Source organism: Elgaria multicarinata, chromosome 2 (assembly GCF_023053635.1).
Source record: "Elgaria multicarinata webbii isolate HBS135686 ecotype San Diego chromosome 2, rElgMul1.1.pri, whole genome shotgun sequence".
Taxonomy (NCBI): domain Eukaryota; kingdom Metazoa; phylum Chordata; class Lepidosauria; order Squamata; family Anguidae; genus Elgaria; species Elgaria multicarinata.
In genome coordinates, this window is record NC_086172.1 from 39,064,934 (window position 1) to 39,087,394 (window position 22,461).

At 41.4% G+C, this 22,461-nt stretch overlaps 2 protein-coding genes across 3 annotated transcripts; one reads left to right on the forward strand and one right to left on the reverse strand.

The window, feature by feature from the left end:
• Positions 1 to 53: 53 nt before the first annotated feature.
• On the forward strand, positions 54 to 8,056 carry FKBP7 (FKBP prolyl isomerase 7). Its single transcript, XM_063116318.1, has 4 exons — positions 54 to 302; positions 1,789 to 1,940; positions 6,646 to 6,779; positions 7,417 to 8,056. The coding sequence occupies exons 1-4, from the start codon at positions 97 to 99 to the stop codon at positions 7,576 to 7,578; spliced, it is 654 nt and encodes a 217-aa protein (XP_062972388.1). The 5' UTR covers positions 54 to 96; the 3' UTR covers positions 7,579 to 8,056.
• Positions 8,057 to 11,511: 3,455 nt separating this feature from the next.
• PJVK (pejvakin) lies at positions 11,512 to 21,471 on the reverse strand. Of its 2 annotated transcripts, XM_063118598.1 has the most exons (6): positions 21,206 to 21,471; positions 18,680 to 18,875; positions 18,366 to 18,507; positions 15,200 to 15,317; positions 13,029 to 13,124; positions 11,512 to 11,817 (listed from the first exon to the last, which is right to left on the reverse strand). In XM_063118598.1, exons 1-6 carry the CDS (start codon positions 21,423 to 21,425, stop codon positions 11,516 to 11,518), a joined length of 1,074 nt encoding a protein of 357 aa, XP_062974668.1. In that variant the 5' UTR covers positions 21,426 to 21,471; the 3' UTR covers positions 11,512 to 11,515. The 2 variants fall into 2 exon arrangements, with proteins under 2 accessions (XP_062974668.1, XP_062974669.1); XM_063118599.1 differs by lacking the exon at positions 13,029 to 13,124.
• Positions 21,472 to 22,461: the final 990 nt, after the last annotated feature.

Genomic DNA, 22,461 nt, shown 5'->3' on the forward strand with positions numbered 1-22,461 from the left:
GCCCCTGCCGGCTGCCGTGACGTCGAACAATGCCAGTGCCACGCAGCCCCGGGACAGAGCGAGCTCCCTTTGCAACCGAGCAGTCCGGCCGCCACGATGCCTTTCGGCTCCAGGCTGTATTTGGTCCTGCAGGCTCTCGCCCTCCTTCCCCTGCGGACCGAGGGGGCGTCCCCCGCGGACGAAGTTCAAATCGAAGTCGTACACGTCCCCGAAAACTGCCAGTCCAAGAGCAAGAAGGGGGATCTGCTGAATGCCCACTATGACGGGTACCTGGCCAGCGATAAATCCAAGTTTTATTGCAGGTAAGACAGTGGCGTTGCCTTGACCGCCCCCTTGCAAATACAACGCCGTAAGCAAATACTCCCTTTGATCTTTTAGCACGATTTCTTGCCACCATGCACGGATGCTGTGCAGCGCAATCCTAAACAAATTTACTAGGGAGTAAAGCCCTGCTGCCATCGTCGGGGATTATTCCCAGAGGGTTGCAGCCTCAGACATGTACATGCTTTCTTTGCTCATTAGAACTCACAGCGTCGTTTAAGAACATGTATGCTTTTCTCAGTGTGCTCATATATATTCGGGATGTGCTTTACTTGTATGTCTAAGCAATGTGGACCAGAGGCAGCCTTCCCACATTTTCTTAAGAAAGCATGTAGGGAGCAAGTAGCCTTTAGGCCACTAAAGTGGTCTATGGCCACTTTAGGCCATAGACACAAGGTGCTCCCCTACAAGGCTTTTATTAAACAATTGTACTAATTCATACACATCTTTACTGGGTGATTGTGTGTGTGTGGTCCGGATGATATCATCTTCAATTTATTTTATTTATTTTATTACATTTATATACCGCCCCACAGCCGAAGTTCTCTGGATGGTTTACAATTTGTAGCGCTTTTGTGCACCACTTCTGCCATCTTTTTTCTTACCAGAAAAAAAACCTGTTCAGGAAGAAACACTGGAATAGTTGCATGGTGTCCTTTGATTGAAGTGATCTGGAAGCACTCACGGTGTTTCCCCAATCTTGGATCCCTGGATGATGCTGGATTGCAACTCCCATAATTCCTGATCTTTGGCCATACTTGTTCTTAAGCTAAATTTGACCCATGTAGTGCTCAGTGACCCTGTTCAGATGACACACTAAGCCATGATGGTTAAGCGTTTTGAGCTAAACATTACAGCTTAGCATGGTGTGTCAGCCATGACTTGGCATGTTGTGTGAACCATTCCTAACCGTAGTGGCTACATCGCCACGGTTTAAACAAACTAACCATTTCCTGCAAAAGGGTTAGCGGCCTAACCATGACTTAGTGTGTTTTCTGAACAGGCCATGTAGCTACTACAAGTCAAATTTAGCTTCAAAACATAGTGGCCATTTGGGTGGGGATAGGGGTGGGAGGTTGGGCGCCTTGCAGCCTGCAATCAACAGGGTGTCCAAGGGGCAAAAATGGCCTCCAGATTGCCTAAAAGTGCCCACTGCTGGACTAGTAGAACCTTGTAGCATTGGATGAAAAGAATGGTGTAAAGGGAGTCTGAATTGCATAAACCATATAGGGCATTTAATCGTTTACACCATCTCTATAACTGTTACAGCCACAGACCAGGACATGATACAGGTAACACAAATGCCAGCTGAATTGTGATGATGAAAGTGATATATTTTCAGTGGGAGTACGTATCAAAAGTACTAATAAATATTCATGGAAGATGATGCTGTGCTTATATATCAAACTGGTTTCCTAAAATTTAATGGTATCATTTAAAATATCTATTTTCTTTCTTTCTTTGTAGTCGAACACAAAATGATGGCCATCCAAAATGGTTTGTCCTTGGTGTTGGACAAGTAATTAAAGGCTTAGATATTGCAATGCTGAATATGTGCCCTGGAGAGAAACGGAAAGTGCTTATTCCTCCTTCCCTGGCCTATGGAGAGCATGGATATGGTACAACAAGGCTAATAATTTCTGTTCTCTAAACTTTATATTGTTTCAGGAAAACTATAGTGAAAGGACTGTTGAAACTGATTGATTCACATACATATTATTCTAGAAAATGAGAATCAGAATGATGTTTCTTTTTCCGCCTTTTTCTTTAGATGTTATTATCCATTAGCACCAGTAGTGACACTGAGAAATTGCTGCTTGGATTCAGTCCAGGTTTTGTTGCATTTATACTTTGAATGTTGCCAGACTTAAAGTGGAAACACATGTGGTGGTGCCATCAATATGCGTGGCATTTTATACAGGACAAGTCTCTGCCCCAAAGAGCTTGCAATCAGTTTGCCATGGGAAAGCAACAGAGGAAGTGATTGGAAGTGGCCCTCAGACTGAAAGAGGTTCAACTAGTGCTGTGCCAAAAATTTCAGCCATTCTATTTTTGGCATTTCATGAGGGGGGAAATGGAAACTCAAGCGAAAGAGGCTGGGAGGGGTGAGAATTTTCTCCCTGGGGAGGGGGACAGGGTTTCCACATACCTTTTTAAATGTAGTCAGCTGTTGAGGGGTCTTTTTATTTATTTTTAAACAGCCCCAGCATTTTCAGGAGCCCAGGAGTTCTTCCTGAATGCTTATTGGAGAAGGTGAGGTCACATGGTCTCCAATAGGCATTCGCTAAGATCTGCTGGGCTCCTCCAGATGCCAGGGGAAGGGGGTGGTCTATTGAAAAACTAAAAAATAGGACAAAGGCACCTCAGCAACTGGCTACACTTGAAAAAGGGATGTGAAAACCCTGTCCCCCTCCCCAAGGAAAAAAATCCCTGAATTCCCCCCCCCCCCTGTGAAAAAGGCAGGCGAGGGAAATGCTTCTTTTGCAGGGAAAGAGAAAGTTCCTGAAAATAGGGTGCAGATTCGGCCCAGCACTAGGTTCAACACCCCTGGTATTAAAACCTCCGTAGGCCAACTTCACCTGTGATTCAAATTCTGCTGAAGCCAGCGATTAATATGGCATAAGTTCAATCAAATTAACATGTCTTGATCTGTCAACACGTACTCTGAAAGCGCAAACGAGAATTGCATGATTACTGAACACTAACTCTGACTATTTGTTTTAGGCTGCAGTTGAAGAAGGTCTTTTCCCCCCTTACTCCACCTAGAACTCGCTTCTTCTCTGTCAGAGCATAGCCCTGTATGTTGGGCAAGATGGCACTAGTTCTGAATGTCAAGAATGCATGTAGCTTTCTAGATCTTTCCATGGGTTTTCCAGTGGTATGTATGGGCTACTGAACTGGGCTACTGAAGCAAGATATGAAACCTTTTTTTTTTTTGGTTTAGCTACTCAATCTAGAAATGTAAGCTGTATATGTTGCTGCTGCTAATTGTGTCTGGCCTTTTATAGAACAATTTTATGAAAAAGATCTCTTGGACCAGCCTTGTGAAATTGGTGTCCTATCATGCTCCTGTATCTTTAACAGTTGTAGAGAAAATGGAATTTCAGCAGGTGTCATTTGTATGCATGCAGCACCTGGTGAAATTTAGGGATGTCTAATCGGACCGGAGAAGCAGGAGCGGAGCGAGGGGCTTCGCCTGCCCTTAAGGCAGAGGCGAAGAGGATTGGGGGGCCGGCGGAGCATGGCGAAGAGGATCGAGGTGAAGGCGGATCCTTCACCTCGATCCGGAGCTCCACCGGAAAGGTAAGTGGGGTTTACCGGGCCCTGCCGCTGTTGCTGTCGCCCATACGGTGACAGCGGCATGTCCCGGTAACCCCCCTCCCCGCCCTCCTCTCCCTTACCTACCTCCGTCCACGGTCCGTCGGCGTCTTCAATTGAGCCCGCGGTTCCACCAGGAAGCCTGGGCCGCTTGTGGCCCAGACTTCCTGGTGGAACCGCGGGCTCAATTGAAGACGGCGACGGACCACGGACAGAGGCTGGTAAGGTCCCCCTCTCCCTTGGTCCTTTACCGGGCTCTGCTGCTGGGACTGCCTTGAGTCTTGGCGTGAGTATGTATCCCTGGACAAGCTATCATGGTGGCGAGTTTGAGGTTTCTAAAGTGCAAATTGACAGAGCTATGGAAAGGGGTGTGAATGGGGTGCCCGGTTTTCATAAATTCCCCCAAAATCAGGGGATGATGGGATTGCCTTGAGTCTTGGCGTGCGTGTGTATACCTCCATGAGGTGTCATGGTGCCAAACTTGAGGTTTCTAACTTTAACAGAAAAAAGTTGTATACTTTTTTAGCTTAATGCAAGCCTATGGGGGGGGGGGGGGAAACGGAGCTCCGATCTGGATCCGGAGCTCCGAGCGGAGCGGAGTGGACATAGGCGGAGCGGGGGCGGGGCGGAGCTGCCCGATCCGCAAATCACGGATCTGGAAGTGAAGCGGAGCGGGGGGTCCGTGCACACCCTTAGTGAAATTCCCTCATCATCACAACATTTAAAGCTGCAGGAGCCCTGCCCTCCTTTGTATCTGATCACTCTACTCCAGTCCATATATTCTAAGCCTGCCCCAGGATTCTGTAAGTTTTGTGTTTTTGCTTCCTAGGGTTTTTTTTAAAAAAAGAGGGGCTTGGTCAGTTAACCCCTTGCAGGCTACAATTCAGAGCAGGTAAGCCGTGTCAGTTTAGCACAGGTGGGCAACTTGGGGCCTCCAGATGTTTTGGCCTCCAACTTGCATCAACCCTAACTTGCATAGCTAGTGGTGAGGGATGATGGGAGTTGTAGGCCAAAATATTTGGAGGGCCCCAAGCAGTAGAGTGGCCACAAGAAGAGCAGAGCTGCCTTTGCCTAAAAGGTTATCGTTGCCTTCATTTATTGTGAATTCTACATATGACTTGTGTTGTTCCCTTTGCTTGCGAAGGCCATTATAGCTTTTAGCATTCAGTACAGCTTATGGATGCTCAAAATAAAATTCTAGGAATAACAGGAAGCTGCGTTATAACGAATCAAACCTTGGGTCCATCTTAGTAGTACTGTCCACACTGACTGACAGAAGTTCTCCAGGATTTCAAACAGGAGTTCTTCCAACCCTCCCCACTCAGCCATGGAAGCTCCCCGGGTGACGTTGGGCCAGTCATAGACTCTCAACCCAACCTACCTCACAAGGTGGAGGATTATGTACACTGCCTTAGGTTCCTTGGAGGAAAAAGGGCGGGATAAAAATGCAATAAATAAATAAATAAATTGGAGGTGCTGGGGATTGAACCAGGGACTTTTTGTAGGTAAAGCAAGTGCTCTACCACTGAGCCATGGCTCCTGCTTGTCCTAGTTTTAGATTTGGTAACTTTAGATGAATATCTATATAAAGAGCATCAAATTCTATACTTATTAATTGCATGTGCATGGCTTGCCAAATACTTACTTTGGGATGATTTTGGAAGCTCACTCCTTCATTATTGTTACCTGTCTTGCCATTTTTAGTGTCCTTTCCTCCTCAAAGCTGTTAAAACTTTTTAATACAAGTAGACATTGTGGTACACTAAACATGAATTTTCCTTGAACCCCCTTTCTTCCTTAAAGCTTAGATGTTTTTATCACTGAAATCTTGCTGTTCCCTGTACAACTAAAGCAGAGGGTGGGCAGCTTGTGCCCAATGTTTTGGCCTACAACTCCCATCATCCCTTTGATGGCAGTTGTAGGCCAAAATATCGGGAGGGACACAAGTTCCCGCTCTGTCCTAAAGGCATCTTTTAAAATATTCTTTATTTTTAATGGAGTAGCCGTTCAGGCCTGATTGATTAGCCATTTCATGTTTCTTAAGAAGCCTTCTAATACACGGGAGGGAGGAGCGCATTTATTTCACAGGGAGGGAAAATAATCCAGACTTTCCCCGCTCCAAAAAGAAATGAAACATAGAGGGGAAGAGGCAAAATGAGTGCAAAAGGTGGACCATATCATGTGAGTACCAGACTGCAAAACCGCATACCAGGCATGGCGAGTGTGGGATAAATTGCTGGTGTGATGGAGCTCAATGAGAATATCAGTGACCATGCCAGACAATCCATCTTTCTGTTTAATGCACACCCTAGTCTCTGGCTTATGCAGTGACAAGCTTTATCAAGATGCTTTCTCACATAGTGGACAGTATCCAGTGGTGCCTTTGTGCTAGCAGGAAAGACCACTAGCAGAACAGAAAGCTAATGCTTGCTACAGCAAAACAAAACTAAACCAAACTAGCATTTCTGGAACAGAACAAGTCACAGTGCTGGTAGAAGGGAGTTCCACTGGCCTGTGCCATTCCGGAAATGCTAGATTAAGCTAATTTCAAGGGGTTGCTGTAGCAAACACTAGGTTTCCATTATGCTAGTGTTCGTTCCCACTAGTGCGATCTGATGAAGCACACTGGTGGAGTTCGGGCATTGGATGCTGCCCAATGAAACTAATTCAGAGCAGCTTGGGGTTTTGGTGGGGGGTGTTGTGAGCGAGTAGTTAAGCAATTTAGAATGACAGACACTATCCACGTTGAAATTCTCTGGCACGTCCCTATTGGGCACACGTTCTTCTCCAGCTCTCATTAATTTGGGGGCGTGCAGAGGGGAACATCCGCTTAGATTGTGCCCCTAATGATCAGGAGGGCTGCTTCAGATTCAGGGTGTGGTATCTTAATAACAAGTATATCTGACCCAGAATCCTTCATTGCTAAGTGTCCGTAGAAGTACTGCTGCCTTTGGTTATCTGTCATCTGAATGTGCCTTTCCTAAAATTCTCTTGTTACCTTCTTAGAACCAGCAAAGATTCCACCGAATGCGACGTTGATCTTTGAGATTGAACTGTATGCAGTAACTCAAGGGCCTCGCAGTGTTGAAGCATTTTCTAAAATAGACGCGGATAATGACAAAAAGCTTTCGAAACATGAGGTAATATTCTGAAGCACCCCGTTAGAGTAGCTCACCTGCCCTTTATGTCATCTGCCCCTTATTTGTTTACAGGCTGTCTGTAACATTTTTTTAATCTAACACTATGGCAAAATTGAATTAAAGGTTGTCTTTTACATTCTGTTCTTTCATATGGTAAAACTGAAGTCTTGCTTCTCTTCCTATAGCATTGTCATTTCAGCAGATGGTTCAATTCAGTCTGTACACCTTTGTTGTTTCTTCTTCCCCAGTACCGTAGTGGCAACAGTGATGAGGACAGGCTCCAGTTGTTTTATGTAAATGTCAGACACTGATATAAAACAACTGGGGCCTGTCCTTCTTGCTGCCACCACAGGAATATTGAGCTAGATGGACTAATGGTCAGACTCAGTATAAGGCAGCTTCCTATGAAGCGTTCCTGCTCAATTATAACAAAGTTTAAGATAATTCTGGTATTCCCAAAGCATCTGTCAGAACATTATTTAAATAAATGACAAGCTATTTACACAATTTGCACATGGCAACAAAAAGTTCAGACTTGCCAACAATGTCCTATATGAAACAAACCAAAAAAGATAAAACCAATAACAATATATTTAAAAATAATTCTGGTATGCTTTTTTTCTAACTCTTCCTTCAGATAAACCATTATTTGAAGAAAGAATTTGAAAGAGATGGCAAGAAACGCGACCCGTCGCTTCATGAGGATATTTTGGTCGATATATTTAAAAAGAACGACCATGATGGAGATGGCTTCATTTCTGCCAAAGAATACAATGTCTACCAACATGATGAGCTATAACAGAGCATGTGGCTAAAGGGTCTGAGTGTTGCTTTATGGACATCTGGCGTTCCCTCCCCTATGCCTGGGGGGCTTCCACAAATACTTCCCCAATCCTCACTTCAGCAAGATGCTGGCTGCTCCCAGAATGCTGCCTAATCTGTTGAACCCGACATGAAATTCTGCTTGCAGAGGAGCCCTGAGTACAACATCATCATGAAGATGGAGCTGTGAATCTGGTACTAGATCTGTAAACCAAGAAAACCACTTTGTATGCCTCAGCCCATTGATTTCCCTGGGACTTACGCATTAAGAGATTTCAGGCATACATTTTGAAATGGAAGTCATGTTTTTTTATGTCACATGCCACACATTTTGTATACCTTTGTTGTGGTAGGTTTTTATACTTTTTTTAAAAATCAAGACTAAAATTAGTTACATTCCAATAATCAAGTGCAAAAGAAATAAAATGTGACAACGGGGAGCACATGATTCATAATCCATATGGGACGCTGTGAATTTGGTATGAATGACCACGGTACTAGTAAGGGTAATTTTCTGCCAGCTTCATAAGCGGGTAATTATACCAGCTTCATTTGACTTGAAGACGTGGTAGGGAGGAGAGGTCACTGGAGCAGAAGTAGCAGTGGTTGATATAATTTTTACGTCACCTTTCCAAGATAACCATTTTTTGTAAAAGTAGATATTTCATGGCAAAGCACTCCTCCAGCACTACTTCTCCAGCCATAGATCTCCCTAGGGCAAACCATAGAGTGGTTGCAACATGTTCTTCTACAGAGACAACTTTCCACATTATCATTGTTTGCCTCCATAGTTGTGAGTGGCCGAACAGGGTTTCCCAAGTCATGCAGAACTTACTCCGCCATTGTTCACACAAAATCCAAGGATCTTGTTATTCTACTTCTAAGGTACATTCATCACCGGTACAGAATTGCTGTGCAGTCTGAGATTGCAGCAACCCTGCAGAGTCTCATCCGATTAAGCTATTGCCTAGTCCTGGAGATGCAGTCACGAACAGAAAGGAACATCACGTTCCTCCAGAGCTGCTGCCATCTCTGGTTCTGTAAGAATGACTGCAACTATGGCCTTAGCTAGACCTATCTGTTATGGCAGGACGGAGGGGGTGAAGATCTCACTACCGTAAGATCGCCCCCTCTGTTCACATGCGGCGCGCGATGACTTCAGAGGGAGAGGCGTTGTGCCTGCCATTTTTTTATTTTTAAAGAGACAGGAGCACTCGTGCAAAAGGTAGGTGGTTTTTTTAAAAAAATATTTTCCCCGCTCCCCCCACCCGATGGGCGCAGTGCTCCTGAGGAGTTCTGCACCGTGTGCGTGGGTACAGGCTCCTCACGAGGAGCTGGACAAACCACGGCGCCCAGCCACACGTTCCATGGTCTCGGGCTCAGCCGGAGATGGAAAAACCAGACCTAAAGGGTAGGGTGAGATCCCAGGGCAAGGGAAGGATCATCCCTCCCTGATCCTGGGATCCCCTATGTGTCATTTCACCCTGTCTAGCTATGGCCTATGTCCCCATAACATACAGAACAGCTAGGAGAAGGTGTAGCTTCAGCAAAATGAGCAAACTATAGTGATCCTTCAAAAGTGCCAAAACAACCCCCAAAATTGGAGGGGGTCACATATAGGAAGTATCTGTTCAGATTTACCTTGATGCAGCCCACTCAACAAACATTTGTGGGAGAGAAAACAGGTGAAAAGGGGCGGGAAGGGATGACGGGTGGGAGTAAAAAGGGGTACTGTCACTACAGTCAGGAGCACTGAAATGTTGCAGGTGGGACGACATCTGGGAGATTTGAATGGAGGAGGTGCGGTGGGTGAACAGACCCACAGATGTCATAGTTCATTCATGTCATAGTTCATTCACATAGTTCATTCACAGTTCATAGTTCATTCACAGATGTCATAGTTCATGTCATTACCACACCCACAACAAAGAACTGGATGTTTGCAGTGAATGATCCACATAAGTAGTAGGTACTGCTGTTATTGCGCAGGTCAAAAAATTAACGGATTTACCCCATGCTGAGAAAATACAGGAGACGATGTGGGAAACGATAGGTGGAATGTGGAACCATGATGACGGCTTGTGGACTACCCCCTCGCATACTGTTAAGTCCTGCAAGAAAGCAAAGCTGAAATACATTTTTTTTAAAAAAAACATGTCTGGAAGGGCCCTAACTAACCTAACCACATTTAAAATGTATGTGCAAGTAATAAAGCTTTTGAAGTGGATATTCCAATATGGGGTTGTGGGGGACTACAAAAAACATTCTGTCCCTTGTCAGAGGTGGGGAAGATCCTAACCTTTAATATGCTCACTGAAATAGACAAATCATGCTCCAGGGCTGATTATGGATTATTTAGCAACTCTCACTGTGGTGGGATCTCTGTGGTGTTTGGCAGGCTTTAGGAAAAATGAGTTAAATGGGACACTCGGAGCACAGAAAAAGTAATCTCTGCACACTGTCCAGTCTTCCCTCATTTAAATCACCTCCCTCCCCTCCAGCAGATTGGTGCTGGGCAAAGCTGTTTCTAATATTAATCACCTGGGTAGGGAAGGAGAAATGCAATAAGATCTCAATGTGTACAAAGGGGAGGTTTTTTCATTTCTATTTTTACATGCGCACTGGCAGATAAATATTTAGCAGGAATTCTACAAGGCCCCAGCAGTGCCAAATTTAACATGCAATTTAAATGTAGAGGTGAATAGTACCACCTAATGGCTATGTCTCAGTGATGGAATTAGGTAAAAAGGAGAGTTACTCTTTTTTCAAAACGCTATATCTTTATTACAAAAAAATAAATATTTTCAAATACATCAAAAGACATTAAAAATAGAAAGCCTTAATATTTTAAAAACAAACTTGCACCGTACTAATGAAAAAGATGGACTACATGGGAAAGAGATGTGAATGGTGAGATGTTGGCAAATTTAAATTGAAACATTTATGTCCCACTAGTGTCTAGTCTTCTTTTCTGTTTAAATGTATCTTTAACCAGAGCAAACACAAACATGTTCTTAATCCGATACGTCAATTAAATATTTATGCCATTAATAAATAATGCATGTATTTTCTTACCGTCTTTCTGTGATGTAGTTAAGGTAAAATATATTCTCTTTAGACAAAAGCAAATGTTTCCAAATTACTCCTAAAAATATACAAATTACTTCTATACATCAATTTAGACACTTTTAAATTTTTTAAAAAATGCTATTTCCAGATTCTAATTCAAAAGTATATATGTTAGCTATTTTGCATTATGCAATTAGATAGAATTACCCAAGAATACAATAAATTTTGTAAGCGCTGCTATAAAGATATTTAAAAATTGATATAATGTGAAGTATAGAAGAAAACGTTGCATTAAAATCATGAAAGGAGAGAAAAGCATTTGTGGCTCCATATTTTATACTTTTACAATCAACACTCAAAATTCTATGGCACAATCACACCAAAGTATACATGTAGGATTGGGTCCAGACTAAATTAGTTCACTTGCATCCCATTTAAATCAATGTGAAAATTAGGTCTAAGGTATTGCTAGGCACTTAAAAGATCTGAGGCATAGGCCAATAGAATGCAAATCTGAATAAAGTTTGCATAAGCTAATTGATACATATATATGCACATTTTGGGGGGAAACAGGCTTTGGCTTGGTTCAGACAACAAGCTAAACCATGCTGCTTAACCACAAAATGGTTAATGGACTGCATTGCGTTCCATTAACCATTTTGTGGTTACACAGCACGGTTTAGCGTGTTGTCAAAACCAGGCCTTTATTTAAATTTCACAGAAGGCAAATCCAACCAATTAATTTCTCAGACCTAGCAATGTTCACAGAGTTCCCTTGATTTAAAAGGAAACAAAATGCAACTTGCTTAATCTGGATCCAACCCACAGGCATTTATAGAAAAAAATTACTTCACTCTCTTGTGCCATAGGTCGAAACAAGGCACAGCATGTAATCGTACAAATGTTTGTCCATTAAAAGAGCACTCAAGACAACCATAGACTGTTTCCCTTCTGGAACTCCCCATTCCGCACAGGGAACAAGGACCTTTGGGGATATTGTTATTAAGTAGATTCACTCGTACGTGAGCCCCTTCTCGGAAATAGCTTGTGGAGATGTCAGTCATGCTTGTAGCTTTTTCATAGTAGTCTGCAAAAAGGTCATCTAAGTAATTATCTGAGTGAGCGATGATATCCATTACCCTTTTGTCTGTAAGAAAACACACACACATAAAGAGACAGAAAAAAGATTGCTGTATATTGGTAATTCACCGAAAGAATAGTAATTTCCCCATTCAGTAGATAATCTACAGTAATCATTAGGATTTAACAAGTGAATAAATATTTGTAATCTGCATGATATGCTAATAGCACAACATGCTAATAGCATAATTTTTCCTACTAGGCAAATAAGTAGCAGGTTTCCTTTACCTTTTAGCACACAAAAATAATCAAGTGTTTTAATTCTTGTTTTCCATCAGGTAAGAATTCCTACATCATATTGTAACATACAAATAAGTATCCAGCAATTTTAGAGCATTACTTTGTTCAATACAAATTCTCAGAATCTTCACTTCAAGAAAAATGATTGATGATATTCTGATTCCAGGTTGTGAACTTGGAAAGAAACTATAAGGGCTTGTTCACATTTTATATTAATTATAAATATCACCTTAGTCTCTGAATATAAAATATATGGTTGCTCTGTTTATTTTGAGTAGGATCAGAACATAATCATATTTAGAGTAAATCCATTGGAATACATGGGTCTACTCTAAATATGACCAAGTCTGGATCCAATCAACTATGAAAAGTTCTGTAGAGACCCCCTGCTAATCTGGAGGTATTTAAATTTAGAACCATTCAGTAATAAGAAATCAACTACTTCTATAACATGATCTATACACGATACAGGTAAAGCATCTTCTAATACTGTACCAACTGTTGGGATAAACATATGTAACATTTCTTTCATGCATACATGCGCTCCAGAACTGGATTGAGCTATAGGTTTAATAGCAGGAACAAGGACTGAAGTAGGTTAGACTTAAAATATTGTAACATTGCCATATTATAAGAATAATATAATATTGGAGTACATTATAAAATGTCTTCTTAATCTACTAAATATAACCTTGCTGTACAATGAAAACAAATTAAAATGTGACATATTTTTATATTAAGCCACACCATTATTATGTTCATTATAATTAAAAATGTATGCACCCGGCATATTTTGAAATCTCTGCAATTATTTTAATTAGACTGCTAACAGCCATATTGCCATTGCTGTGATCCAAAATAATAATAATAATTTAATTTGCTTTTTCACAGAGCTGTTAAAAGGCTGACCTTTTGCACTAATCATAAATAAATCACTAGTCAAATTAGTGTAACGCACATAAATATCAAACATCATACTTCTATGAAAGAGATGATTCGTTAATCTGGTTAGTGAAAATGATCTTGATGGCTCTTTTTCAAATCCTCCTTTTGATTCTGGAGTGACGCAGAGCTCTGGAAAAACACCCATGGAGAATATTTGAAGTAGTCATAGTCAGAAGCAGCACAATTTCAAAATACAGTTAATGAATGTGTTTTACAATTTGAATTAAAAAAAGTTATATTGAAAAATTGTTGGGAAAAGAACATCATAAAGTAAAATGCAAACATGCTGTTTCAACAAGGGAGATTTTGGGTTTAGAAACAAACTTCCGAGCAGATTCCTTTGCTGTATTGGAAACCCCAATGGATCCAAATTGTGAAACAAATCCAGGATTGTGATATAAATGCAATCTCCATCAGCCTACGCAGTATGGATAGTGATCCGCATTCCTATTCGTCTTGCAATCCAGATATGAACATGTGTCCCTGTTCACAGTCCCTGTCTACTAGTTGCATGCAACACAACAATTGCACATTACTATCTCAAGATTGGGACCTAAGTGGGTGGCTGAGAAAAACATGAAATGAAACTATGTCATGCATTTGTAATCATTTTAAGAGTTATCATTCCAAATTGCTTTAACTCTAATCCCAAGCCAGGAGAGAGACAGAGAGAGACAGAGAGAGAGATGGGAACATTGAAATGGGGTTACCATGCAAATTGCCCTCTCCACATGCACAAAAGACTGTTGTGGGTGTGTGGGATTTTTGGCACCCATCAGTCATGTGGAAGGCTCTTGAACTAGAAATCCACATACAGAAGCAGAGTGTGTGTCTTTCTTATGGCTGGCCCAAGACATTTTGCTGCCTGAGGCGGAACAGCAAATGGTACTCTGCCCGCTCCCCAGGTTAAAATGTATAGTGCCCAAGGCCAGCCAAGTTATTTTGGCACCTGTGGCCGAAAATCTTTGCTATATTTTCATGGCACCCCAAATCAGCTGCCTGAAGCAGCCAACTCACTTTGCCTAATGGTAGGTCCAGCCCTGATCTTTATTGCCACTGCTGAGTGCAAGACTTGAATTTACATAAGTGAAGCCCTAATGTACTTCAGCCTGAGCACAACAGTTGGTTAAATAAATGTGGAGTAACAGTACAAAATGACTGCAACTGACAGGCAACTCAGCATAATGGACTTTCCCACAAGTCTCTCCCATAGAATGTTTCAGTAGCTATGACTCAAAAAATATAAATGACAGTAGCAGACACATTTATTTAAATCCATCTGCCTCAATCACATACAGGGGCTATCCAATTTTTAGAGCAGAAGTGGGGGTTGCTAAACTCTCAGCTTTCTACAAGTTGTCTCCCTACTGTCTGTTTCCCCCAAGTACTTTTTCTCCTCAGCCAAACTGGGAAGGGGGCGGGAAGGTTGAGAGGGGGAGGGCTATAGGGAGATAAACAGCAGGTGGGGGAAGGGTTCAGCTCCCCTCAACCAAATATCCCTTTTGGTCTAAAAATCATCACTCCAATTCTTTAAATGACTGGGATAATCTAGGTATCTGTTGCCATCGTGTGTAGGGTGAAACTCTTGGTGCAAGCTACTATGCATCCCACTACAGTTACATGTATCTGTAGGGTAAGGATATAAGGCCCTGATAAAGTGAACAGGGCTTGTCTAAACGGCTTGTTTACCCTGACCTAATTGCACATATTCACGTTTCAGGACACATGATTTCCCACCTATCGGCTGCCTCGTTCGTTCGTGCCGTTTTTAATTTGAATTCTCTGATTCTGCTGCCTCATTCCTTCCCCATCCCCTCACTCCCGGTTTGTTTGTTATATGAATCTGCGGAGCTCTGCATATAAAATTTATAGCTTCCATCATCCCTACTCCATAGCATCAAACCATCGTATATGCAAATATGTGCATATATAACTGCACTATAAAAAAAATTCAGGAAATAAATCGCTATTGATGCTGCAGTGTGACGCTCTTTAGCTCGATTCGAAACAATGACAATTCGGGTTTATATTAATTGAGGAGTAATCCCGTTGTCGTATAGACGGGGGCCAGGACTGCTTACGTACATATTATGTAGCATGTATTTCATGTTTATAGAGCTGCAGACTGTGCAGTCCCAATACCAGAAAAAGAACAACTTTAATAACGGTAGCAATTATGATTGCAAAACAAGAAGACTACTTACCAAAATTACCATCCAAGCGAATATAAAGTTCAAATACACTAAATGCAATAGTTGTATGTGCAGGAAACACAATAGCCCTGTCACGTCCTTTGTAATTGTGGTCATCAATAATATGGAACTATTTTAAAAAGAAAGATATTGCATTAATATCCATCTTAAAAAATAAAAGCATTTAGATTAAGCTAAATAACTACTGGAAAATATGTAGTATGATTCTTTTTAGCCTTCAAATCAAACCCAGACAGTGGAGAACTATTGGTGTCATTACATTCTAACGAAATGAGGACAAACATCTCAGTTTACAGTACTATTAAAATAGACCTTTCAAAACTGAGATGAAAATCAGGTAAAGGCGATCCACAAGCTAATGTGTATACAAAATGAACTTCAGTGCATACAGGAGTTAATTCAATAGCAGATTCATGGATACAAACAAATGCACACAACATGAAGCTGCCCTGCTCACTGAAGTGAAGAGGACAGCTCTAGACAACAGAGGAGTCTCCCCATGCATGAATCAGAACCTCTCACCCATAGCATATCAATGGATTGGGAAGGAATTCTGATTCCTGACTCCAAGCTGAGCAGAACCAGAGAAGAGAAGCTGCCTGTCATGTCTAACCGTACTGCCCCTGTTTCGGGAGAACGTGTTTCAGGTAATCAATCAGAATCAGTTTCAGAACTAGAAGATGCAGCGCCAGACACCAGCCAGCCTGTACCAGTGGGGGAGGAAGCTCTCACGGGCGATTCACCAGCTGGGAGTCAGCCCCTCCAGAGCTTATCTCCTCAAGGCCAAATCCTACATACTAACTGGGAAGTGAGGTCTCTTCCGGGGGCAAGCATTCCGAAACACTAACTGATGCTAGGATCTGCCAGAAGCTGAAAAGCACAGCACGAAGCCGTGAGAAAGTCAGAGAGAATTTGAGAAGTAACTTCTCTCTCTTCTTGAACAATTGTTTTGCTTAGTTTGTATAGTTTTACCTAGGGGCATTGCTTCAAAGAGGTAGACTCTATTCAGGTTTGTTGCTTAATAAAAGCTTTGTGGATTACTTAGCGAGCCTCATCATTTTCTCCCATCTGAAAGCACAAACTCCTGAGAGACACGACACTGCCTCAGCTGGACTAGAAGCTACAAAAGGAAGCCAGCTCCCAGAGAGAGAGAGTGATCAGAGAGAGTGAACAGGGGGAGCAAACAGGAGTTCGGCAGGGGAGGTCCTTAACAAAATTTTCATCTCTTAAATCACACTCATATAGTAAGGGACTTTGTTGTGTACCTTCAGAGAGGACAGGACAAAGCACAGGCAATTCCAATACAATCAGAAAGGAAGAGACAAAACAGAAATAGAGAATATGGATGGAAAGGAGTCTCTAGTGGTGGTGACCTGCAAAGTGTGTGCAATGTTCATTTTCCTGCCTGAGAACAACATGGCATATACGTGCAACAAGTGCAAGCTGGTTACACTATTGGAAGAAAAACTCAGAGGACTTGAGAGCGGCGAGTGTCCACCCTCCAAGGAATAAGAGAAGGTGAGGAGTTCTTAGACTGAAAGGTGGAACTGCAACAGCAACAAGAAGCACAAGAGATTGAAGAGCAACAGCAAGCTGAAGCAGAAGTGGAGAATGCTGAGGTGAGGACAGCCAATGAAGAAGAAACTCCCTGGAAAAGAGTGAGAGTTAGGAGCACAAGAACTAGAAGACATTCTGCACCAGTGGAACCACTGGAGGAATGTAACCGCTTTCAGCTACTGGAAGATGAGAGTGGAGGACAGGAATTGCTGTAGATCACAAGCTGAATATGAGCCAACAGTGTGATGTGGCTGCAAAAAAAGCAAATGCTATTTTGGGCTGCATTAATAGAAGTATAGCTTCCAAATCGCGCAAGATATTGGTTCCCTTCTATTCAGCCCTGGTTAGGCCTCATCTTGAGTATTGCATCCAATTTGTTTGTTTGTTTATTTATTTATTGCATTTCTATACCGCCCAATAGCCGAAGTTCTCTGGGCGGTTTACAAGATTAAGTTCTGGGCACCATACTTCAAGAAGGATGCAGACAAGTTGGAGCGCGTTCAGAGGAGGGCAATGAGGATGATCAGGGGTCTGGAAACAAAGCCCTATGAAGAGAGACTGAAAGAACTGGGCATGTTTAGCCTGGAGAAGAGAAGATTGAGGGGAGACATGATAGCACTCTTCAAATACTTAAAAGGTTGTCACACAGAGGAGAGCCAGAATCTCTTCTTGATCCTCCCAGAGTGCAGGACACGAAATAATGGGCTCAAGTTACAGGAAGCCAGATTCCCTCTGGACATCAGGAAAATCTTCCTGGCTGTTAAAGCAGTATGACAATGGAACCAGTTACCTAGGGAGGGTGTGGGCTCTCCCACACTAGAGGCCTTCAAGAGGCAGCTGGACAATCATCTGTCAGGTATGCTTTGAGGTGGATTCCTGCATTGAGCAGGGGTTGGACTCGATGGCCTTAAGGCCCCTTCCAACTCTACTATTCTATGATTCTATTATAGCTTTAACTGGACAGACATCTATTGATGTGAGAATATACGAACCTTTGAGTTAAATATAACCTTGTTTGGCTGAAGTGATCTATGTACATGGCAAAAAAAGCTCTGTGTACCCGCTTTTATTAGTTCAATTATGTAAACTAGAACAAGAAAATATTCTGCATTTGCTATTACGGCAACTAAAATAGAATTAATTTAGCTGGGCTATTGCTTCTGCTTCTTTTATAAATTTCAGTGGATTGGATCCAGGATCAGCCTTCAAGCAAGAGAAAGGGCTATGCTCATAGCAAGTCCCTCTGCGCGATTTTGGAGAAACCTCTTCCCCCACACCACAATTCACCCCATCCAGCAAGGTCTCCTGACTCTCATGTAGCATTTTCAGGGGGCTGGAGGAGGTGCCATGACAAGGAAGGGGCAGGGAAGCCCTGAGATCCTAATGATATAGGGTGGGATACAAATGTTTTAAATAAATAAATGTCTGCCAGCACAGTTGTTTCAACTAAAATCTGGATCCAATCCTATCTTGAATGATCTCCAATCCTTGGGTAGAAGATTATTTTTAAAACACATAGGCAACAAACCAGTATAGAGTCAGGTGTACTTAAACCCACACATAAGATACTTAAGGAATTTTGTAAAACATGTTCACTCACTCTCATTGTGTCACCTCTCATGCCAGCATGAACAGACAGCGAACATTGCCGTGTTGTTCGAATACTCTCCATGACCACACAGAGAACTGTCCTCTTACTTTCCCGGGACTGGCGAACAAGGCAGTGCTCAAAATTCATTTTTCTAAAATAAAGGGGGAAATCGACATAGTCTCACGTTATTCCTATTCGCAGTACTTAAAACCAAGCTCAATGTTTCATTTGTGAAATATCAGGCAGCGTTTCAGAGCTCATTTGTAAAATGAAGCGATAAGGTAGGACAGCAATAGCAAAACACTTAAAACTATAATACCAACCTACTAGTTAGTTCTCTGAGTAATGTTGGTACCTCAACTTCATGTTTAGTTACAATACCAAATGAAGCCTTCACTGCAAGGGAATCTGATCCAGCGATATTGACCCCGGCAGAGTTCATGATGTGATTTCCTCGTCTACCATTGAGTGCTACATCTGATTTGTCTTCATAATTCAGTAATTGGTAAGATGAAATACCTAAGGGAAAGAGGCTGTTTACTAAAGTCTAAAAACAGTCTCATGGCCATATATAATATTGATCCAAAACATGGTTTGCAAAATTGCTTACCCATTAGATTCTGGTTGGTTCTACTCTGTGTTCAGATTCTATTCTTATAGCCTGCCTGTCTACTCAGAAGTAAGTTCCACTGTGTTCAACACGAATTATTCCTAGATATGTGTACTAGGATTGCAGCCTTAATTTATTTGTGGTTTACCTTGTGCAAAACTATTTATTTATTATATTTTTAATCTGCCAGTAAGAAGTGTTGCCAGGGCAAAAGAGGGCCTCCAAGGATGAGCTAAGGGTCTGAGTAGAAACATGTGAGCGGAGACACTATGTTAGATACTGTCTTGCACATAAAAGTGAACAAGGTTAGAAGTTCTGATGTGATCTAGCTACACCATTCTTCTTTATTTATTTGTATAGCCTGCCGAATTGCAAAGACTTTGGGGCAGGTAACCACTCAAAAGGCAGCTGCAACAAAATACTTCCAAAAGATGTTCAGGCCTTCAGGCATGGCCATCAGCAAGTTTCCTGGGCCAGGGAGTTCCATCATTGGAAGACGTCTCCCTTGGTATCTTTTGCAAAGCTCATCCCACTTGTCTTCACTGGGTTGGATCCAGCTTAATTTCCACTAGGGGAAGCATTGCCTGAGTGGAATTCCAGTCAGAATGTCCCCACTGGCAGAAGCTGTGTATGTGATCTTTCCCCATTTCCCTCTCCCTCTGCAGCGCCTAGTGCTACCTCTCCCACTTTTCTGGAGGGTTCCATTCCAGAGCAGATTTGGATGGGGCATAGGGGACTGCAGGGGAAAGGAAAATCAGAGTTTGCCTTCATCTCTGTTCCACTAGCGGCATTCATTTGCTCAATCAGAAGACTTCCATGGGAGGTAAGAGTTTAGATCTAACCCAATGGCATTAACGTTTTTAGGAATCTCAGATTAGAAATAAACATTTTGACAAGAAGGTTCTAGAACAAGAAAGCAATAGATAAGATCTTTAAATTCCACGGGGCAGACCAAGGGTTCAACCAAAACCCATGTCTGAATCTCTGGTGGGCTTCAGATTAAACAATCACAACTGAAACATCCTAAGAAAGGTGCTTTATTTCATTACCTCTCCTTCTAAACCTTTACTTTCAAATGCAAGCAAAGAAAAGGATTGTGTTTGTTATTTATCCCATTTGTTTTTCCTTATTCACAGCATGGAATTTGCAATCCTAGAAAATATTAAATGTGTTATTAATTACAATTTTAATTGTTAACATCAGAAATTGCAAGCAACAGAGCTGCCTTCACATGGAACAAAATAGCATCCCATCATGAATAATGTAATAACTTAAAACGTTTGTACATAATCTCAGAATGCCAATGCCATGTGGAGGTAAAATAATTTGGGTGGATCCAACCTAAATTTAGGCTGCAATTCTATATGCACTTACTTAGGAGTAAGATCCACTGAACTGAACAGGCCTTCTCTGAGTAGACTTGCTTAGGACTGCACTAAGTCACGCTTAGGCCCCTTGAAATAAATGGACTTAAGTTAGTTATGGCTAACTATTGCTATTGATTAAGTGTGACTAATTTAAGATGGCTTCTTCGCATAAAGAAACAATGCCAGAAACTGCTTTTGTACTTTAAAAGAAAAGGCAATGTCAGCCTTAGTTTCTTTTCTGTTGTATAAGACTGCATATACAATAGCCATGACCGACACAGTGCTGTTATTTAAGGCCTAAAAGGTGGAGTCTCTTCAAGCAATTCCCTGTGCCTACAGTGATGTGGGTAATGCATTTTTGGAGAACCTCACGCCTTATCCTACAGTGATCTGTCCCGAATGTGTCTGTGATTGTTTCACAGAAATTGAAATAAAATTTATGATGTGCTATCCTAGAATATTATGGTTGCATATTTACTACTAGGAAGTACATCCAGATTGATTGAATTCAGTGGGATGTCTTCTAAATAAACCTATTTGGGATCATGCTGCAGGTAATTTACAGGTGTGATCAAATACACATACACACACATATAACACAAAACAGAATACACAAAAAATAAACCATTTTTTAATAGTGACAAGTACTCAATATATTATAAATGCAAAACTTCTAAAATGTATTCCTCAATCTCCCATCTTTTATTGGATGTAAAGTTACTTTTTTGTTTTGTTTTTAGCATATTAATTGATTTCGCTTATGTTTTTATACAATGAAATCACATGTTTACTCCCTTTATTTATACCTCTGAAAAATCAACAAATAATATTTTTAAAAAAGCTCTGATGAACTTAAAACAACAACCACTTACCAGCTGATATTTCTTTCTCTCCTTGAAGAATGTCTTTTAGGCTGAATGGTGTTGAAACAAATTTGGATCTTTTACAAAGGAAACAGCTTTTCTTCTTGATTACAAGACTGAGGGGTTGATATTTATCAGCTTCACTGAGGCTACGAACAGGAACTAATCGACCTCCATCACCAACCTGCTTAACAAAACTTTTGGTAGCAGCAGCAAACATATTATGCATACACAATAAAAAATAAAGCTGTTAGCAACTGCAGTTTTCAAACCTTAGAGCCATATTAAAAAGCTTTTAACTTTTCTAAATGGACTAATACAGGACAAAAAATCCTTACTGTGTTTTAAAGCTCACATTTATCTCGGAAGGAAGCATTGGCATGGTTTTAATCATTCAGCTTCTCCAGTCTATTATTCAAGAACTCCCTGTCGTTATTCTGCCACATTCAAACTAATTAATAATAAATTAACAAAGTAACCGGATAGGGCAACTTTCACCTGTATTAGAGCAATACCTTTCTGTAGTACCAAACTAGCATTCACATCACTTTCACATGACTTAGGAAAACTCCCATCTTTCATCAGAGTTGATTTAAAAAAAAATCTTAGAATTTCTAAGACACTGCGAAAACCGTATATTTCAGTGGAATATAGGTGAGTTAGAATTTAACCTTATTCACTGGAATTTGTTCTTAAGCAGTCTTTCCATGCTATAAAAACAGAATAATTCTTCTTTGGCATGTTAATACCAATCTTAAATGCATGACATGAAAAGCCCCATCTTAAAACGCAACTTTCTACATTGGTGTCTTCTGTAAGAGGAATGGAGGATAATCAGCTTCATGAAAGGGTGGAGGAGCAGCTCAGGTCTGGGGCCAAAATCATCCTTCTGGAATTCCCAATCCAGCCCTCTGAGGTTCCCCAGAATTCCACACCCCCTTTCCCCTGACATCAATATTTTTGTAATTTCCCAGCTTTTGTGCATTTCTCCCAATTCTAAAGGGTTGAAATGCCTCTGCTAAAAGTTATTTACTAGCAGTAAGAGGTCAAAGATAAAATATGCTAGCATTTTTTGTAATCCCCCCCCCCGCCCCTTTGGCCTCAACCAACACTGGAATGTGACCACCCAGAGCTTCCCTGAAATGTAATTAAGCAGTTTTCCGAATTTGCAGTTACAGAGCAAGATATATATAGATATATAGATAGATGTGTTTTTCAATTTAGTTGTTTTCTTTTAAATTTTACTTTTGTGCTGTCTTTCTGAT